The sequence below is a fragment of the Mastomys coucha genome, unplaced genomic scaffold (assembly GCF_008632895.1).
Source record: "Mastomys coucha isolate ucsf_1 unplaced genomic scaffold, UCSF_Mcou_1 pScaffold11, whole genome shotgun sequence".
Taxonomy (NCBI): domain Eukaryota; kingdom Metazoa; phylum Chordata; class Mammalia; order Rodentia; family Muridae; genus Mastomys; species Mastomys coucha.
In genome coordinates, this window is record NW_022196893.1 from 26,424,750 (window position 1) to 26,446,115 (window position 21,366).

The 21,366-nt window shown below is 40.8% G+C and overlaps 1 protein-coding gene across 3 annotated transcripts in view; it reads right to left on the bottom strand.

The window, feature by feature from the left end:
* The window catches only part of Nell2 (neural EGFL like 2), a 363,671-nt gene that overhangs the window by 232,229 nt on the left and 110,076 nt on the right, over nt 1-21,366 (bottom strand). For all 3 annotated transcript variants that reach the window (XM_031353723.1, XM_031353705.1, XM_031353713.1), the window contains exon 4: nt 16,435-16,585. In XM_031353723.1, the coding sequence (XP_031209583.1) occupies nt 16,435-16,585 (151 nt within the window). The remainder of the gene's footprint in view (nt 1-16,434; nt 16,586-21,366) is intronic.

Consider the following 21,366-nt stretch of genomic DNA (forward strand, 5'->3'; position numbering starts at 1 on the left):
CAGGGTGTCTCTTGAAGTATGCCAACTTGAGAAAGTGCCATCTTCATCTTCTTCCTGGACTCTTGCATGTTACTACCCCTTTACAATGAAAATCATCCTTATTTCAGAAATTGTCATGACTTCTTCATGAACACATTACACTAGAAACTGGAGGCTGGATTACTTCCATGCAAACACTGGTGTGGAGTTTCAAGGATACATCTGTGTCATGGTCTTGAAATACTTATGATTGTAAGAAATGAATTACTAACATTTTATTTTGCTTGAGAAACAAAAAGCCTATCCAAAGGTTCATTTTGAATAGTTACATGAAATAGGATATTTTTCTCCTAACAACTGTGATTCTGCACAGAGGAAGTGACACGAAGTGCTGGAATATGTACTTCTGCTCAAGTTAGATTTTAAAGTAATTTACTAATAAGCCAGATACTCACAACCTACCTGCTTTAATATGCAAGCATCTAGAAATAGATATAGAAAATGACCTGCTCGTTGAAGAATAAATAAATTCTTTAGTCATTGTCTTAGTTCGGGTTTTACTGCTGTGAACAGACACCATGACCAAGGCCACTCTTATAAAGACAACATTTAATTAGGGTTGGCTTACAGGTTCAGAGGTTCAGTCCATTATAATTAAGGCAGGGGCATGGCAGCATCTAGACAGGCATGGTGCAGGAGGAGATGGGAGCTCTACATCTTCATTTGAAGGCTGCTATAAGGGGACTGACTTCCAGACAGCTAGGATGAGGGCCTAAAAGCCCATGTCCTCAGTGGTACACTTATTCCAAGACCACACCTCCAAATAGTGACACTTCCTGGACCAAGCATATTCAAACCATGACAGTCATGTATGATATATTATACACTTGTTTCTCTAAAGTGTATTTTGTCTGTGTGTGTGTGTGTCTGTCTGTCTGTCTGTCTCTCTCTCTCTCTCTCTCTCTCTCTCTCTCTCTCTCTCTCTTTCTGTGTATGTGTGTGTGTGTGTGTGTGTGTGTGTGTGTGTGTGTGTGTGTGTATGTCTACAAGAGTGGTGCACACATAGAACAGATGCACAATGTCTCAGTGTCTCAGCATGTCTGTATAGAGGCCAGATTTAACTCTGGGTGCATTTCTTTTCAGCTCTATAGCTTACATTTGGAGACAGTATCTCCCAATGAACTTCTTGCTCACCCGTCCACCAGCAAGCTCCCAGAATTAACTCATCTCTGCTCCTCGTGATAGAGTTATGGGTATGTGTCAATACAGCTGACTTTTTCATGAATATTGTAGATCTGGACTCTGGTCTGTATGCTTCTGTCACAAGTACTTTTCTCACTGAGCCATCTCTCCAGTCCACTAACAGGCTACTTGAACTTTTTCTGGATTTGGATACTCATGTCAAGTTTCTACTTTTGAGGTAACAATAGAATAAAATGTTTATTTCTAGGTGTAGGTTTACTTATTAGGGAGTTCAAGTCAGTCATGATTGAAATTAAAGAACTACTAATCGCTTCAAAAGCAAGCCTACAAATACATTAAATACGTTTATAGATTGGGATAAATTGAGAGGAGTGTGTGTGTGTGTGTGTGTGTGTGTGTGTGAGAGAGAGAGAGAGAGAGAGAGTTGTATTCAAGAGTGTGCACTAATACTCTCTCTAATTTTCAGATGCGTATGTGGTTTTATAATCTAAATGCATACTTGCAATTCCACTCACACAGAACTCTTAAAAGAGAAAAATGAGATTCTCCCAATAAGAACTTCCCATCTTCCTCTTCACCAAAGCAGCTAGCTGATGCTTCAGTGTTCCAGAGTGATCTGCCTGAAGTAATTAAGACACTGGATACACCCAGAGTCCAGGTGGGATGTTCTCTGAATTCAAACCTTCCTTTAGCCCACAGTTCACTTTCCTGAGAGTCAATAGTAATGTGTTAGGCTATTAAACATGGGTTGTTAGGAGTCCTCAGCAGCTTTGCTGGAAACCCACTCTAGTGAATGAGAAGCTCCATCACACAGGGATATCCACAGGCATCCTGGGAGAACTTGGAAAGGGACAGCCACTGGGGGAAGACCCTGTGAGCACTGGAGCACTGCCTTCTGAGGTGCTCCAGGGGCCACCATCAGCCCTTACTGTTCAGGCTGAAAGAGTCAAAGCAGAAGGCAGCAGATGTCCTGGGCTGGGTACTACATGAGTTCTTGCTGCTGGTGGTGCTGGTGCTGACACTACCTGTGACTTCCCAAGCAACTGAAAGGGGCACAGAGCATTCTCAGCAATGGAAAAGAACACCAGCCTGGCCCTAGGTTCTACCTGACATAAAAATACCAAAAAGAAAAAATGAAAGCAGTTTTCAAGTTTTGACTGTGTATGTTTTTGTGGATAAGTAACTAGAAAAATTAAGTACAAAATATCTAAATATCTTCCCTATCATGTAGAACATATTGATAACTGCACTGAATTAAATAGGCTGCATGATTCTATAGGAGAAAAATACACTCCTAATGTTTTCAGGAGCAATAGAAAGCTAAAGTGTTCAGTCTCAATTTTGAAAGGAGTGGAGAGGTCAGGCCCTACTCTAAAACAGGCAGAAGGGCGAGATGTTCAGTCCGTGCGTGGGAGGGGCAGTGATCCTGAGCAGCCCGGGCCAACGCTGTCAACAACTGAGATAGCACCTCTCAAGGGACATGTCCTTATCTGTGAAGCAAGGATAGAGACTGTGCCCACTGCGAAGCCGTGGTAAACATTAGATGAGATTAATTCATGGTAAGGTGTTTACAGAATTGTCTGACACAGGAAAAGCCTAATAAAAGTTAGGCCTTATCATGCAGAGAAATCTCTGATGCCCTTAAGAACCCAGCAGCTACTCCAAAGCCTGATATCAGCAGATGCTCGTCGATTCTCAGCCATTCAGCTACCAAATCTGGGCTGCCCACTAACAGGGCAGGCAGCACATCAGGCCAAAATAAGGAAGAGAACCACCAGAAGCTCCTGTGGCTCCTTCTCCTCACCTGAACAAGGAGGTCGGCTGTTCTGAGTGCAGCCGTGACCCATCCTAGTGAATCAGCATGTCAGCTGTTCTGAATGCAGCTGTGACCCATGCTAGTGTTTCCTCACCAGCTGTTCTGAGTGCAGCTGTGACCCATCCTACTGTTTCCTCACCAGGCGTGTCTGTATGTTGGCACACTTCAGAGTTCACGTGACACTAATTCTGGAACCTACTTAGAAATGAAGTGCTTAAAAAACAAGCATGTTTCCTTAATGGGGTTGATAAACTTCCTTCAATACAACCTGAAATCCACAGTTCTGGAGGTACAGAAGATTCTGTAGTAGTTTTTCTTTAATTATTGGCTAATAAAAAATGAATGACTAGCTTCATTTTTAAAACAAAAACATGCACTTAAAGGATTATAAATGAAAAGCCAAGAATAGACTTCATTCACAATTGCACGTAAAATTCAATAAGGAAAGATGTAATAGTTACTTTTTATATTTTTTATGTAGGGAATGCAAATATCCATTTTAAAATGAAATGTAAAAACAGTTTGAGTAATGTGTTTTGAAATATGTTTTGTGTAAACACACTGTCTTCAAGTTTGACTACAAGCATTAAATATAATGCTTTTGCGGTATTCACATCAGTAAGAAGCAACAGTGTTTATTACAATGGGAAGACTAAGAGGATGTTTAAGGGAAAGTAAGTGAAGGTTTGATGAGGAACAAATTTTTGCAAAAGAACTGAAAATCATCTCCCATAAAATCCTAATCAAGGAGGAAAAACCCTGGAGAACCTGTGGGCTCGTGAACACACTCGGTGGGGGAAGATCAACACCATGAGAAGAAAGAATGGTGCCGTGTGTCTCAGCAGAGGAGAACTACCCAAGAAGAGCCAGTCTCGCTGCTGTGAGGGTCCTGCCAGGAATGTGTGACCTTGTTCATTCCCATGAGGTAGAACTGATGATGATCCCACAGGACGAAGGTATAGAGCCTATAGGTAAGGCCGCAGAGGGTACTAGGTCACGGTACCTATAAGCCTGTAGGTAAGGCCACATTGGATGCTACAATATAGAAAAATGGAAGTTGTTCCATACTGGAGAAGATGATAAAGGACCCCAAGGTGAAATGTGTTTATTTTTCAATAAATTGTTTCATACAAATATATTTTGTTTCTCCTCCCAGATCATCCCCATTTTATGTTCTCTCTCTCTCTCTCTCTCTCTCTCTCTCTCTCTCTCTCTCTCTTAAAAAAATGGATGAAAATAAAAATAAACAAATAGAAACTAAGACAAATAATACCAAAACAAAACAAAAAAGCATACAACAATGCAAGGTAATGCTTATTCTTAAATACAACCATGAAGGGAAAGGTATTTCTTAGATAGAAAATGGGCTGAAGTTTGTAGATTGGATACAAGTTATCAACATTGATTTTTATTTTCATCATTGCTAGTGTGTGTCTGTGTGTGCATAAGAGCATATGGTGCCTTCCACGTAGAAGAAAAGTACATGCAACTCATTTCTCTCCTTCCACCTTTCTGTGGGGTTCAGGAATTAAAGTTAACTCAGCAGACGTACACAGCAAGTGTGTTTACATGTTTAGTCATCTTGAAAGCTCAACATTGCCAAGCTGACCAAGGTTGTACACAGGATGTCTATGGGAAATGCCTATGATGTTACTGACATAAGAGATGATAGGCAATGGAAACAAATGAGGTAAACTGTCACCAATTAGGGAAATCCTGCTACAAGAGGGTCCTTTAGCTTGCTTTATAATTTCTAGGTAAGCTTGCAACCATTTCAAGTTTTTATAAAAGAAAACATGAACCTGAGGAATTTATCACTGTAGGTATGCATGTATGTTCATGTGCATGTGAGTACACACACATACATATATGATTAACAATAAGAAAGCTAATAATTGGAAAGAATGTTTAGAATGATATGTCTGAAAGAATAACAAATTATAAAACTTAATATATACAAAAGTTATATACAAAGCTTCAGATTTACAAGTACCTGGGGAGCTGTAAATTTTATAAATTATAGTCATTTTCAAGATGCCATATGAGAAAAATATTTTAAATATAACACTACTAGCACAAAATTGTACACAATGTGAATGCATTGCTTAAAGTCCTAGTGTGTAAATGTAAGTTTGTCACTTAAGCTTCAAACAACTGCAAAAGAAACTGTTTCCTTATCATTTGGACAAAACACAGTTCACACTTCTGTTCTGGTGGTGAACAGGCCATCTTCCTAGCTCGATAGAAAGAACATTCAGCAATTTATGTGTCCTGTGGGCCACTCACCATCCACAGAATGTACCACCCCTGCCTAGAGTTTTAAATAAGTGAAGGGTAAGGAATGAAGGAAATATGGTGTCATTGTGGGCCACACACCATCCACAGAATGTACCACCCCTGCCTAGAGTTTTAAACAAGTGAAGGGTAAGGAATGAAGGAAATATGGTGCCATCTGATTCCACTTTCAACCTGATCATAGGATAAAATTCAATGGCAAAAAAATAAAAAGCAAACTATGAATGGCTTTACTTCAGCTTGAGCTGTCATGAAACAAATAAATACAAGGCTTTATCCACGAGAGGAAGTATAAGACTTTCTCTTTAAAAAAAAAATCAATGGAATTCAAGTGCCCACAACATCAAGGAACGTCAGATTTCTCAAGCAATGCAGACAACATTAACCTCACTGTTAATTGAGAAGGTAAAATAACATTTTGCCTGGTTGTTTCAAAGGGAACACACTAAACTACAGGGAAGAATAACACATGTTCTACTTAGTGGTTCTTAGCCTTCCTAATGCTGTGTGACCCTTTAATACAGTTTCTCATGTTGTCATGACCCCCAACCATAAAATTATTTCATTGCTACTTCATAACTGTAACTTTGCTACTGTGATGAATTGTAATGCAAATATCTGATACTCAAGGTTTCTGATATGTGAACCCTGTGAAAGGGTCGTTCAACCCACAAAGGGGTCGCAACCCACAAGTTGAGAAACAGTATTCTAAATGACTGTGCTCTACCTCCTTGATTAGTAAATGGTAGAAAGATCTATATAAATGTTAGTGAGCATTAGTTCCACCTTCATGTCAGAAGTTAAGTACATTGTAATGACCATTTACCACTCACATCTTGGAAAAAGTTCTTGAAATGCCTATGTGTATATCACAGATTGGGAAAATAGAACACATTTTGGCAATGCATTCAAAATGTTGGTATACTCTACACTGAATCCAAAACCTCCAACATTATTTTTCGTTAAACGCTGTGAGTGAAGTCACCTTTAATACAAAACAAAACTATGATTTTCTAGTATTATGGTAATTGATAACTCTTTTCCAAATTAGAAAATATCACACAAAATAAAGATCCTAATTCACTGGCAGCCAACTTATAAAGGATTCTAGAAATGTATCTAATAAAGTATGTGTGTCCTTATAAGTGCCCTTGATTAGAAAACATGAGATAAAAATTAAAGATAACCCATTACCAAGAAAAGAAGGCTTGGTGCCATGAGAATAGAAGAAAAAGTTAACACATGGGCTAGAGATACGGCTTAGTGGTTAAGAGCCCTGACTGGTCTTCAAAAAGTTGTGAGTTCAATTCCCAGCAACCACATGGTAGCTCACAACCATCTGTAACAGGATCTGATGCCCTCTTCTGAAGTGTCTGAAAAGAGCAACAATGTACTCACATACATAAAATAAGTAAATAAAATTTTAAAATTAGCACACTTTATAAATGCAACATGATTCCAAAACAAGGTCTGTTTGTGTTTCTAATATAAATTAGTAACTGATTCTGTTTTATACCGAGATGGCAATCCAGACAGCAAAATCAGATCCGTAAGAAGAACAAGGAGAGACATAAGTCCTCTAAAGTTACATTAATCACAGTCAAGTGATAGTTTCTCCAAGTCAACAAAAGGATTCCAGAACAAACTGCCTGGCCCAGAATCAGCCCTCAGTGCTGATGGAGACCTCATGTGTCAGTACCTGTCTGGGAGAAAAGGTTGGACTGTTGGGCAAATGGCCCTGGGTCTGCCTGCCTCTTCTGTGTATATTGCTATCAAAGTCCAAAGCATCAACTTGCTACCAAATAAGACTACAGACCATTGCAATGGGCTATTCACTGCCCATGGCTTTGCTGATTAAAGTAAAGGTTAAATGTGTAAGTGCTGCCTCCCCCATTCCAAACTCCAATTAAAAGATCCATAAACACTAAATGCCAGCATTTTCATGGATGCTACACATCATGCTAACTGCAAAGTCGAACACAGGCAACTCTTTCCTGATGGGCTACAGAAGGTGATCACAAGAACAGTAGTCCTCAGTTGATTCTTATTTCAAGCAACTGCTACAAACCGAGAAAAACCACCTTTATTACATATATATATATATATATATATATATATATACATATATATTACATCACAAATTTCCTGTACAGTTTTAATGATTTCCTATTTTTCTTGAGTTTCCTAATAACTCCCTCTTCTATTTTGGAGGGGAGCTGCATGCTTCCTCCTCCGTGTCATAGCATAATACCAACCTCATGTGGAGGTTAAAATGATTGATTTATAGGAGTCAGAGGAAGGGACTGTGGGGGGGGGGGAGGAAGCCAGGAAATGGGAAGCAGGATCAGGTGTGGAGAGAGACAGGAGAGCCCCAGAGGGCCAGGGGAATGAATGGAAATCTGCAGCTGCTGGAGGAGGGGATCTCTAGGACGTCCCAGAGACCAAGGATGGAGAAGGCTCCCAGGAGTGAATACAGGTGACCTTAGTCAACATGCCTAAACAGTGGAGACATGGAACCTGAAGAGGCCACTTTCTCTAGACAGGCAGGACCTCCAGTGGAGGGATAAGGACACCAACCCATCCAGAAAACTTTCAACCCAAAATTCGTCTTGTCTAAAAATACAGGGACAAAGATGGAACAGAGACTGAAGGAATGTGAACAATAACGGGTCCAACTTCAAACCCATCTCATGGGAAGGCACCAATCCCTGACATTATTAATGATACTCTGTTAAGCTTGCAGACATGATCCCAGCATAAATGTCCTCTGAGAGGCTCCACCCAGCAGCTTACTGAAACATGCAGAGAGAGACCCACAGACAAACACTGGGCAGAGGTCAGAGGCTCTTATAGAAGAGTTGGGGGAAGGATTGAAGGCCGTGAAGGGGATGTGAACTCCACAGGAAGACCAACAGAATCAACGTAACCTGGACCCCTGGAAGCTCTCAGAGACTAAGCCACCAACCAAAGAACACGCATAGGCTGGAACAAAGCCTCTAGCACACATACAGAACATCTGAAGCTCAGTCTCCATGGCTGCCTTGTCTGGCCTCAAGGGGAGAAACTGAGCCTAATCTGGCAGAGACTTTAGGGGTACCAACAGGGTCCCTATCCTTTCAGAGAAGAAGAGGATGGAAGATGGAAGAAGGGGACGCTGTGAGGGGGCACCAGGAAGGGGAGCAACGTTTGGGATGGAAATCAATAAATAAATAATACAGATTCAACTGCATTTCAATTAAGAAATTTAGTAGACAAAAAATAAGCATTTTAAAACTTTGGATGATAACAACTCAATATCTGCAACACAGGAGCTCAAACCAGCAAGCCTGCAAGAAAACCAGACAATGAATAAAAATAATCAGCTCCGAGAAAGACATGTGACAGGTTAATAAAATATTTGCACTCATCAATAAGGTAAATTTTATACCAATATTGAAGAAAGTGGGTACATATATAGAAAATTATATACACACCCAAACAGTAGAATTTAGAAATACATAAACAACTAGTACTTGAAGGAACGGCCCTTCTCCTGGGCCAGGCTCCAGCCTCATTTGTCACTTTGCTGTTTTGAAACTTCCATGTCCATCACACACTGAATATTACAGGACCCAGGAGTACAGGAAGGTATTCTGAACAATGGGGTTACTCCTCATCTACATTTTTAACATGTGCACAGTGAGGGCTATATTTATAATAGAGAGATGGTTGCATGTGTACATATATTGCTGGCACACTTTCCTAACAAACAACACAAAAGACACAACCAAGATTGACTTTTAGCATTGACACTAGATCTCATTTTAGATGAAAAGGGGAATTGAAATGACTGACACTGGGCTAATTAGATATCACTCCAGAAAAAAAAACTGTTATTTTTCATTTTTTTACTGATATTAGTATGAAATCTAGGTAGATTTAATAGGGTACCTGGCCTCACAGTAAGAAAACTTACTTAAGGTAAACGAACATGAATGAACAGTGTACAGAACACCAGATAGTCTTAAGGGAGATATGAGGTTTCCAGGTAACTTCCAAATATTAACAATACCACCTTTAATCAGAAGGCATCATCTGTGAGAAAGAAAACAAATTAAAGACATTGACACATGTGTTGGATTTACTCTTCCCTTTCCTTCCCTCTCACATGAAGAATTCTGCATCAATGACCTCACATCTCTCCATCATGAGAAGCATGGGGGGAAACATGGCCCTGATCCACAGCATGCTTATAATTCCAAAGGGAAAAGGATTAGACAGACCTCTAAATTTACTTGAGGCAACATTTTTGAAAAACTAAAGGAAACCATAAAGTTTTCGTTATGTCCTCGGCAAGCAGACGAACTAAACCGCCTCAGATCAAGTAGCAGACTGACTGGATGACTTCTTTCTCAGCAAACTCTCTAGCCAACAGCCATAGCAAGGGCCCTCCATGGTCTGCAGCGATGGTGCAGCAAGAAAGAAGAGGCAGGGAGCTCATGACTGTCTGACATATTCGGAGCCTCATGACTGGGCTTGCTCAAAACAGGAAGGAGACCTGGAACCAGCCCTCACTGGGGAGGTGAATTATAATGCATGATCAAACATCTAGGACTGCGTAGTGAATAAGCAAGACAGGAATAACCATGTGATCCTTTCTCTACCTCAGCACAGCAGGGAGATCTGTGTCCCATGAGATTCCCTCTACACACTAAAATATGAATTCCACTCTATCAGTCTACCTCAGACCAAACCTGCTGCTGATAGAAAGTATGGTAAATGCCATTGTGTACAGAGTTCTACATTTACTTCTGCTTCTCTGAAGAACCTCCCACGTCTCTCAGCAACATGCATGTATGGGAACTAACATCAGAAGATGCATCACAACCACCTTGGAACAGAATAAGGTATAAAACGCATATTAGAAGTACAATTTCATTGGAGATAAATAATTATACAGAAACACCATTATAGGGAGAACAAGATTTGAGTAGAGGGGTTTGAATCATGTAGAACTTGTAGTTTGGAGTTTTAGTTTATAAATCCCATTATCTTCAATGTTATCAACATGCATGCAGTCAGAGTGAAGGGTGCAGTGGCTTTTATGTCAGCCTGTTAATTTCACCCACAATAAACAAAGCCATCTCTTAGTTCAAAACCATTAAGCCAAGCAAATATTGCCATCAAGGCTGATTTTTACGTACTTATGTCACGAAAGAAAAATGGCTTACTCAATGAAAATTCCTCACAAGCACATTTCACCCACCTCATGTATGAATGCATTTATAATTTCCCAGAATGTATAATTAATGTTAAAGTGGTAGAAAAAAATCACTTTTCCACATCAGGTTGATTAATTTGGAAGACAATGGCAAACTACAAAACATTTTTACATTCCTCTGCAAAACTATCGCCACAAATTATCTCTGGGTATGCTATTTGTAGAGCATCAAAGCCGGAATCATTAATAACACTGGGATATCAGGAAAATTCTAATATAGACTTTGCGAGGATCAATTTATGTAAATCCTAAGACTGTCTCAGAAAACTAGAGAAATCTCATAAACTATAGAGAGGGTGGACCAGGTAATTGCACCACATCTGTAAAGGGACCTGAGAGAAACCACAGATCCAGAAAACAAAAAGGAAAGAGTGGCTTTTGGAAATCGCTGAGGAAGTTCATGTTTGTTTTCACTGACAAATCTATTTTTGCTGTTTCAGCAAGCCTTTATTTTGTATATATTCTTCTTCTCCAGTACTGAAGAAATTGTTAGTGGTGTCTTAAAATTCTTGGCCCATTTCCCCTTCTTTCTCCTTCAAACACAGACCTCAGAAATGTAAAATGCAGAGAAGACCGCGCTGGCTGTCCAAGTATCTTTGTTCTTTCAGACCCATCAGCTGTTTATAGGAGGTGGAGATGGTTATGCCGACTCAGGAAAACCTGAGCCAGTAGTCTCCTTACATGATGCTCACGTAAACCTGGGCTTTAATTTTTAATAGCAGCCTCTATTTGAACGAGAGTATCTGAAGCCAGTATGTCAAGATGGGTGGGCAAATGAGCCCTTCCTCATAGCTCACTAGTGCACTGTGCACTGCCGTGAGGACCTTGTGGTTTCACAATTAGATTTTTGTCTGATGTTGTTTGCAAACCATGGCCGAGTTGAGCCTGCTTCCAGTTCTGAGATGCTCTTGATGGTCTTCCCCTTCCTACCTCTTAGCTCGCTTTGGGTGGCCCAGGATCCAGGGCAAGCCCATGTGTCTCTTATGTCCAAATCAACTAAGTTGTGTGGTTAGGTTTTCAGCTGAGGAATGGCTTACTACAGGGTTTGTTACTCTTAGCAAACTTTTCTTACAACTGTTTTGATGCAGTAGCTATGGTTGGTTAGTAGATGGGATATCCCACACTAGAGCTAACGATGGTTCAGGATTGGCTGGGCATTGCGCATCCTCAGAGATGCCTGAAGGATTCCTTAGTCCCACTGTCCACGCAAATGGAAGCAGTGGTGGGTTTATGATTCCCGGTTACGGTCATGTTCATATTTCTATCTTCCACTTGTTTCTTCATCTATCAAATGTTTATTTAGCATCTAACTGTGTGACAACATGATATATGGAATACAATTTTCAAGTTTAATGTACAATATTACATAATCCTTAAAAGCGATGACCTTACTACTTAGCAGAAATTTGTTGCCAATCATGTAAAGTTTCATGCAAGCAAGTTTAAGAAAAGGCTTAGGACGCCACATGGCACTTTCCTCCAGGCACCACAGAATGTTTGGCACCATGCTCCAGAGAATGGCTCAACTATGTCGCTTCAATTATCTGTGCAGAGATCATGGAAGTGGTTATCGTGTTAGTTTTTAATTAGTACACAGGTTTTGTGATGGGAGCTCCATGCATGTTTGGTCTCTGTTGCTCTCTAGCTGGCCTTCCCCATCCCACCCCGTCCTTCTCCTACTGTCCTCTTTCTCCTCCCACTAGTCACCATTCCAACATTCAAGTCATGTGTCTTCTGTGACCCTCCACAGTTGTCTTCACCTTTTCCCAGCCTCTGCTCCCCATTCACAGTCTCCTTTCTGGCATCTATCTGTGCATGAATGCTAACACAGGAACAATATCAAAAGTTAAGGCTTTTGAAAAATACATATTTTAAAAGCTGTGCCTTGGCACACTTGCTTATTCTATATTTCACAGATTTCCATAACCAGTCTACCAAATTGATACCCCCAGCTCTTACCAGTGTGTGTGTCAGCTGCAACAGAATGCTGACGACAGGAGCTCTATTATTCTGTTACACTCTTATTTGTAAAATGCCTTCCACCGGGACAGTTATATGGCTCAGTGAGTAAAGGGGCTTGCCAACAAGCTTGACAACCAGAGCTTGATCCTCAAAACCTTCATGATGGGAAAAGAGAGACCCAGCTGCTACAAGTTTCCTCTGACCTCCACAGGTCCTGTGGCATGCACACGCCCACATATATGCACATTAAGCAAACAAATGCACAAATACATACATACATACAAATAATGTAATGTCTTCAATGAAAAAAAACTTGGTCTCCCCAGGGATAACACTGGCTGGCCTGGAACACAAGTGGTTGACTTGTTTCCTTCACATCCTCTTAGGTCTTTAACATTTTGAACCATGGACTATACTACCAATCCAAAGATGTGTGATTTAAATAGTAAAATGTCTCAGCATTTTTCTATAATTGTGGTGAATAGCAATAAATGTTATTCAGTGTCTCATGTGGAATTAGCACAAGTGTATACACATGAAGCATTCAGACAATCATCACAGGCATTCTGAATCAGAACACCAAGAGAAGGGAGACTCCCTATGTGTGAAAGTTAATGTGAGAATGAGTCACACTCACCTCTGTGCACTCACATTCACCTCTGTGCACTCACACTCACCTCTGTGCACTCACACACTCAGCCTCTGTGCACTCACACTCACCTCTGTGCACTCACACTCACCTCTGTGCACTCACACTCACCTCTGTGCACTCACACTCAGCCTCTGTGCACTCACACTCTGTCCTCATGGTCTGTGACCCCGAGAGCTGAGCCAGGATCTCCACACTTTCCATCACTTCCTGCCATCACCTTACTTCCCCGTGACTGATAACAATAGCTCACTGCAGTTAGCACAGGGGCAGGGGACCACCGTCAGGACAGCGCAGCCTCGCAGCAGCTCTTCAGATTGTACTGTTGACTTAGTGTCTGTTTCCTTCTGGACACTTTATCCTAGAGTAGTCTAAGCTCACAGATTCTTGCCCTGTGGCTTTCTAACTGGGATTCAATGATATGTGCTCAGAAAAAGTGACCCAAACTCATACATCTCCATGTCCAATCATCCCTGTGAGCCTCTTTCAGGTGGTAGATTGGCCCTTATTATGAACCAGAAAGGGAGAATAAGATCTACACCAGTCATTGCCAGTGAGACGTGGCATACTTACAGAAAGAAGACCAATTTGTATGGAAAACCAACAGCAAATCTCAGTTGCACATAAATGTCCCAGACATTACAAGCACTCTGGAGTTCTAAAACTAATTAAACGATTTATATCCCCTGACATATGTAACTGGCAATGTTGTAGTTTGATTTTCTGGAATCTACAAACTACCTTATGATTATTTCTATGTGTATTTGAAAGTAGGAAATAGCTAAATACATGACCAGAAAATGATAAAGCTTAAACACATGGATGAGAATTAAAAAGATGGGGGCTGGGTGATGTCTTGACAGGCAAGTGTCTGATGTGCAAACCTGAGCACCTGCGTGTGCATCCCCAGCACCTGTGTAACAAACCAGGCAGGGCCAGGCATAGGCCTGTGATTCTATGAGCCAGCAACCCTAGCAGAAAATGGTGAGCTCTGGGTTCAGTGAGAAATGCTGTCTCAAGAGATTAAGGCAAAGGGTGATATAGTAAGACACCTAGATGTTCCACTGGCATAGCTGTGTGCATGCACATGGGTCATGGATATGAACATGCAAACAGATGTAAGAATAATCCTGATGCTATCAGTAGCAGGTTAGGTGGTGCTGTGGAAGAGAAACAGGCAGAAGACAGTCCTAATGATTCCCCACGAACAGTACACCCCACAGTGGTGCAGCCTGGGTACACAGCTCTCCCCAGAAGGTCTTCTGAAGTTAACAGCCACTCTGGTATGCGTTTGTCCCATCAATATGATGAGAATGAGCATGTTGACCTTGTGCCACTACGGAGCTTCTGTGGACGTGTGCACTAACAGTTTGTATGGATCCACAGGTGAGGAGGACCATGAGGCACAAAGAGGGGCAGTGAGTGATAGAGAGAGCGATGAGACATGTGGGCTGTCTCTTGGGCTATACTCTTAACCTCAACTCAACACAGATGGCGAATGACCTCTGGGAGCACACACCAGCTGATGGCAATTCTTTCATGGCTGTCACCTCACTAAGAATTAATGCCTTAAAATAAATTATACTTTACGAAATGGAAAGATATTCTGTATCACAAATGTGGTGCTTGTTTGGCTAAAATCTGTTGATGTTGTAGCAAACATAAAATGAAAAAGCAAACAGCTTACAGAATTAATACAGGGACCCCAGAGACAGTGATCATGAAGAACTCAACGTGAGAACATGATGAGCTAAGGATGCAGTCAGACCTGGCTACCACATGGCAGAGGGGCAGAACGGAAGCTGAGGAAGGCCACCACATAGAAGTAAGTGATGGCACCTAGAACAAGGCTGGGTGAGCTCCATGTCTTCACACGGAAAGGAAAAACCTACAAGTTCATCAAGGAGAAATATTCCCAGCATGACTACCCACAGACCAGGCTACTCTTCTTTCTTTCTTTTGTGTCACTCTTGTTGTGCTAAAACCCAGCTGACATGGACAGAGGACCAGTGCCATAAGCACAGGTCTGACCACCTCATTCTGGGCACCTAAAGAGAGGCCCGAGCCTAGTGGAAATCTCTAGGAGCTGTGTGGAGATGAGGCTCCCCCACCCTTTTCTCATTCAGTGTTTTAAGTAGTTCTCAGCTGGATGGTTACATGGCACCCTCCCCTCTGGCACAAGCCAGTCCCCAGAGGAGAGCAACCCCAGCGAAACTATTCTTTCGTGTTAGGGATGGAATGCAGGGGGTCCCCAATCTCTAAGAACAAGGGTGCCTAAGAATCTTCCCCTCTAAGCCTTGATGCATTTTGCTTTCGTACATGTGATTAAGTTTGGCCACCAGTATCTAGAAAATATCTGAAAAGTTTCAGATGAATAATCCCCAATAGAAGAACTAAATAAATTTTTTCTTTCAAAAATCTGAATAAGATCATTAACACTATTTATGTATCTAAAGCCCTTTGGGTTTATAAACTTTACTTTTCACAACCAGAAGGGGCTGTCATTATTATCCCACCTTACAGATAAGCAGTTGGCTACACAGATAGCCATGTGACTTGCCCGATTCATAGATAATACATAATAAGACTAGGCATCCAATTATGAACCTGTGGACATTCTGTAAAAATTATTGTTTTCAAGTTGTTAGTAATAATTAAATAATAAGAATGACTAGTTGTTATTAATTAATAACACAATTAATGATAACTGTGTTATTGTGAGCCATTACTCAGTACTTGGTTATTTTTCAGTATGTGTGCATCTACAGCTACATGTGTCAAGTGCATGGGTGACGCGGCTCCCTCAGCCTTTTCTGCCAGCTCTCCTCCTGATCCTTCCACATGTAACAGAAAATAGAAAATGCTCATACGCATTTCAGTTCACACTCATGAACATATCTGTAAGTACGGTGGCTTATCAGGTAAGTTTTCTGTGTATGATTAAAATCATAAGACTATTAAGTTCTTGATTCCAATTCACTTTCCCGAAAGGAAAAAGTCACTGGGCCTTTATAGGAAATGACCAGGAGTTAAGACTTGTGTTTGTCTTTGGGCATTGAGGAGAAGAGCACTTGTGGGATTTAGGAATTGTCAAATGCATCTTAGAAGTGGAGTTTTTTGTGCTCCTGCAGTTCTGCATAATATATAAAACTTGGTGCTTTAAAATCCCTTGCAAACCTTTCCTAGCAGGGCTTGTGTTTACTTCTCCTTTGTACAGTAATGCAAACACACCACAGAGAAAGCACCAGAAACATTACAAGCTCCACCTACCTGTGATCCAAGTGGTGGATGGACAGAATAACTCCTGAATTTAAGTGGATTTGTTTCAGGGTCACCAAAATTGTGAACTCGTGTTTATTTCTCAGCTTCTGGAAAAACCGCTCAGCAGTAGCAGTGGGTGCTTTTATGCTTCTGGGGGAATCTAAAGTTAAATAAATAATAAACACATGTTAAGAATGCACTAGAGTTTGGCTTTACAAAGTATGTCTTGAAAACACCTTTCTCAAAACTTTATCAGAAAATAACTCACAAATACCAACTCTTAGACTCCTAAAGTTCTCCTAATAAGACCTTATGCTTTGTACAATGCAGAACACTATAAAATCACATGAATCAATGAATATGTTTCAGAAATATGTTTTTAAAGCATGTCATCTTTGAGAGAAAAATCAGAGTGCGTTCTCAGAAACTGAACACTCCCAACTTTTCTCTTTACATCCTTTCTCCTGCCTATTACCATAGCTACATCAGTAAAGATAGCAAAGAGATGTGGGACCTGCAAGACCAAAGTGACTGGCCACTGCAGAGCCAGGTAGGTTTTCTGACACCTCCTGAGAGAAAACTGGATTTAAATCTGTGAGCCTCTCTCTGAAGTGGTATCTTTAGCCAGAAGGCTCGCTATAAATAGATTCTTGAAAAGATCAGTGAAATTAGTCACTCTCAGCCTTCTGTGCAGCGGATGAAACAGGAAAATCAATTTTTCTCACCATATTTGTTGAAAGAAATACATAGAACTTAACTTCACCCCCTCCTCCATGGGCTTAGAAAAAGTTCAGACTAGCAAGTTTGCCTAGGAAAAGAGTAACTTTGCTTTGCGCTTTCCTATGGTTTGGTCTTGAGTTCCAAACTCAGAACAGACAAGACCTGGCAGAGACATGACAGAAAGAGCAGTGGACTGGGTGGTCAGGAAAACCCTACTGCTGAAGCACCTGATCACCATAAGCCTGAAGCTCTCTTATTTATACTGTGTGTTTAGGGCTAATGGGAGCCAAAAATGCAGCCTGTGTTGTGATCAAATCATTCTCTTCTTTTCTACATGAAAATAGACTAAGGTAAGTAGTTCTCATCCAGAAGGATGGTGTTTGGAGGGGACCATATGCCCTGTGTGACCAAGCTGTAGTCATTTTAAACAACAGTGGTAAACCTGGAAGACACAATGCTTACTGAAGTCTTATCAATGCAGACTCACATAGGATCTACTCAACAGTGAGTTCAGAGAAGCAGGCAGTAGGCTGGGGATTGTCATTGCTAACTGGAAATGAAGACACAGTGGCTAACGCTTCAAGTTTTAATCTTTGCAGTGTGAATGCATCCTGAGCTCTTGTGGTGCACTTTAGTGAACAGTAGAGTTATTAATAATACTCTATTTCACACTTACTGAGAGTAGATCATAAACCTCACTGTGTACAAAAAAATGGATACTATATGGGGGATGGGTAAGTTAGTATGGTTGTGACAATTGCTTAACTGTATACACACGTAGAACTTATTTGTTGTGCAACTAAGTTATGTACACCTTTTCTCAGTTGTGCCTCAGTTAGGAGAATTTGCCCACCAAAGCAAGCAGACAGCCGCAATAATAAAGAAAACCCACCTCCAGCATTGACTAACCACGTGCACGCGCTGGTCCATGACAGTTAAGTTACAGTTTACTATCAAAGTCTCACTTCTTTAAATGGATATGGGCAACAGATACCACACTGAATCCATAGAAATTGTTAGTATATCTTCATATTTTAAGATTTTCCTGTGTTTCTTTGAAAAATGTCATTGGGATTTTTTGGTAGGACTGCATTGCATCCTTTCATCGTGTCATTTGGAGTGATGGCAGTATTTGAAAAATATTAAGTATTTGAATTCTCAAGTACAGGATATCTTTCTGTTTGCCTTCAGCCCTTACAACAATACTCTAGTTCTCAGTGTGTAGGTCTTTCATTTCTCCAGTTAAATGTATTCTAAATACTTTCTTGTCGCTAGTACAAGTCATAATGTCTCTATTTCTTTTTTCAGGTAGCTTATTGTCAGAACATGGAAACCCTCAAGAATTTCTAGTCTGTCGACAGTAAAGTTAAAGAAGGGATTTATCTGTCTTTCAACAACAAAAACAAAAGTGGGCAAGCATTATTTTCTTCTTTTCCAACTGGAAAGGTATCAGTGTGCATCTGAGTCTCCACTTACTGCAACGTGTGAAAACTTAATCTATCCACAGAGCCTGACAACAAAGACACCATGTGTGGGTTAAAGGATGAGTACTGTCTACTCTCAGAGACAGAATAGCCAACTGATGCTTCAAGACTCACCAGGTTAGTATTTTTAAGACTTTAGCTAGGCACTGTTGCTACTTCTATTCAAATTAGGAACACGCCAGCCTGGAACTATTATCACAGTTAGTGTCCATTGCTTTCAGTCTCCTCTCAACATTTTCATAGGATAAACAATATAGTGTAAGCTAGAAAGGCAAAATAACCAAAGTGGTTTTAAAAGCCAAATATAACAATTTGATTAACACTGTGTACAGTTTGAATAGCCTTTAAGCATAAATAATCTCATTTAGCCCTCAGAGCACTCTGTAACATGTGGGATCCCTGGCTCTATTTCATTATAAACTGCAGATTAGAGAAGAAAGCTCAGGGTGATTGGGGGTCCTATCATTCCCTCCCCAAATCCATTCCTTGCTGGGATTGCACTACACTTGAAAAAGCCAGAAGCAACCTTGGCCATATAAGGAATCAACACACCTAACTCAAGTGGCAGATCCAGTACCCAACTGAGGGCAAGGTGCTGCCTATGGTCACACAACAGAGCCCCACAGTACCACAGTGATGCATACTCCAAGAGATACATAAGTCCTCATTTTACGCTAACTTTTACAAAAGCATACTGTCCAGATAAATAACTTTCTCATAATCTCTGAATCAACTAGGCTTTTCAGAACTGCAATTGGATGCCTACCATGGGTCTTTGCAACTACTTGCACTCATCTTAATCTATAGTGATGTGAATTAAAATTTAAAAAGAAAATATTTTACCAGATATAGGATTGGTAAAGATCTTTTCCCAATTTGTTGGTTGCTGTTTTGTCCTATTGACAATGTCTTTTGCCTTACAGAAGCTTTGCAATTTTATGAAGTCCCATTTGTTGATTCTTGATCTTAGAGCATGAGCTATTGGTGTCCTGTTCAGGACATTTTCTCCTGTGCTTATGTGCTCGAGGCTCTTCCCCACTTTCTTTTCTATTAGTATCAGTATACCTGGTTTTATGTGGAGGTCCTTGATCCACTTGGACTTGAGCTTTGTACAAGGAAGTAAGAATGGATCACTTTGCCTTCTTTTACATGCTAACCGCTAGTTGAGCCAGCACCATTTGTTGAAAATGCTGTCTTTTTTTCCACTGGATGGTTTTAGCTCCTTTGTCAAAGATCAAGTGGCAATAGGTTTGTGGGTTCATTTCTGGGTCTTCAATTCTATTCCATTGATCTACCTACCTATCACTGAACCAATACCATGCAGTTTTTATCACAGTTGTTTTGTAGTATAGTTTAAGGCCTGGGATGGTGATTCCACCAGAGGTTGCTTTATTGTTGAGAATATCCAATATATACAGAGAACTCAAGAAGTTAGACTCCAGAGAAACAAATAACCCTATTAAAAAATGAGTACAGAGCTAAACAAAGAATTCTCAATTGAGGAATACCGAATGGCTGAGAAGCACCTAAAGAAATGTTCAACATCCTTAGTCATCAGGGAAATGCAAATCAAAACAACCCTGAGATTATACCTCACAACAGTCAGAATGGCTAGGATAAAAAACTCAGGTGACACCAGATGCTGGAGAGGTTGTGGAGAAAGAGGAACACTCCTTCATTGCTGGTGGGATTGCAAGCTGGTACAACCATTCTGGAAATCAGTTTGCGGTTCCTCCGGAAATTGGACATAGTTCTACCGGAGGACCCAGCTATACCACTCCTGGGCATATACCCAGAAGATGCTCCAACATGTAATAAGGACACATGCTCCACCATGTTCATAGCAACCTTATTTATAGTAGCCAGAGACTGGAAACAACCCAGATGCCCTTCAACAGAGGAATGGATACAGAAAATGTGGTACATCTACACAATGGAGTAATACTCAGCTATTAAAAACAATGAATTTATGAAATTCATGGAGAAAATGGATGGACCTGGAGAATATCATCCTGAGTGAGGTAACCCAATCACAAAAGAAAACACATTGTATGCATTCTCTGATAAGTGGATATTAAGCTAGAAGATCAGAATACACAAAGTATAAACCACAAACCATAAGAAACTCAAGAAGAAGGAAGACCAAAGTGTGGATACTTCATTCCTTCTTAAAAGGGTAAACAAAACACCCATGGAAGAAGTTGTAGAAGCTAACTATGGAGCAGAGACTAAAGGAAGGACAATTCAGAGACAATTCAGAGGTGGAACACCTGGGAATCCTTCCCATATTCAATCATCAAATCTAGACACTATTGTGGATGCCAGCAAGTGAGGCTCTGACAGTACCTGACTAATACAGAAGTAGAGGCTCACAGCCATCCATTGGACTGAATACAGGGTCCCCAATGAAGGAGCTAGAGAAAGGACTCAAGGAGCTGAAGGGTTTGTAGCCCCTTAGGACAAACAACAATATGAACTAACTAGTACCATCAGAGCTCCCAGGAACTAAAACTCCAACCAAAGAGTACACATGGTAGGACTCATAGCTCTAGCAGCATGCATATAGCAGAGGATGGCTAAGTCAGTCATCAATGGGAGGAGAGGACCTTGGCCTTGTGAAGGTTCTGTGCCCCAGTGTAGGGGAATGCCAGAGCCAGTAAGCAGGAGTGGGGTGAGATGGTGAGCAGGGGGAGGAGGGAGGGAACAGGAGATTGTTTTAGTTTTGTTTGGTTTTTTT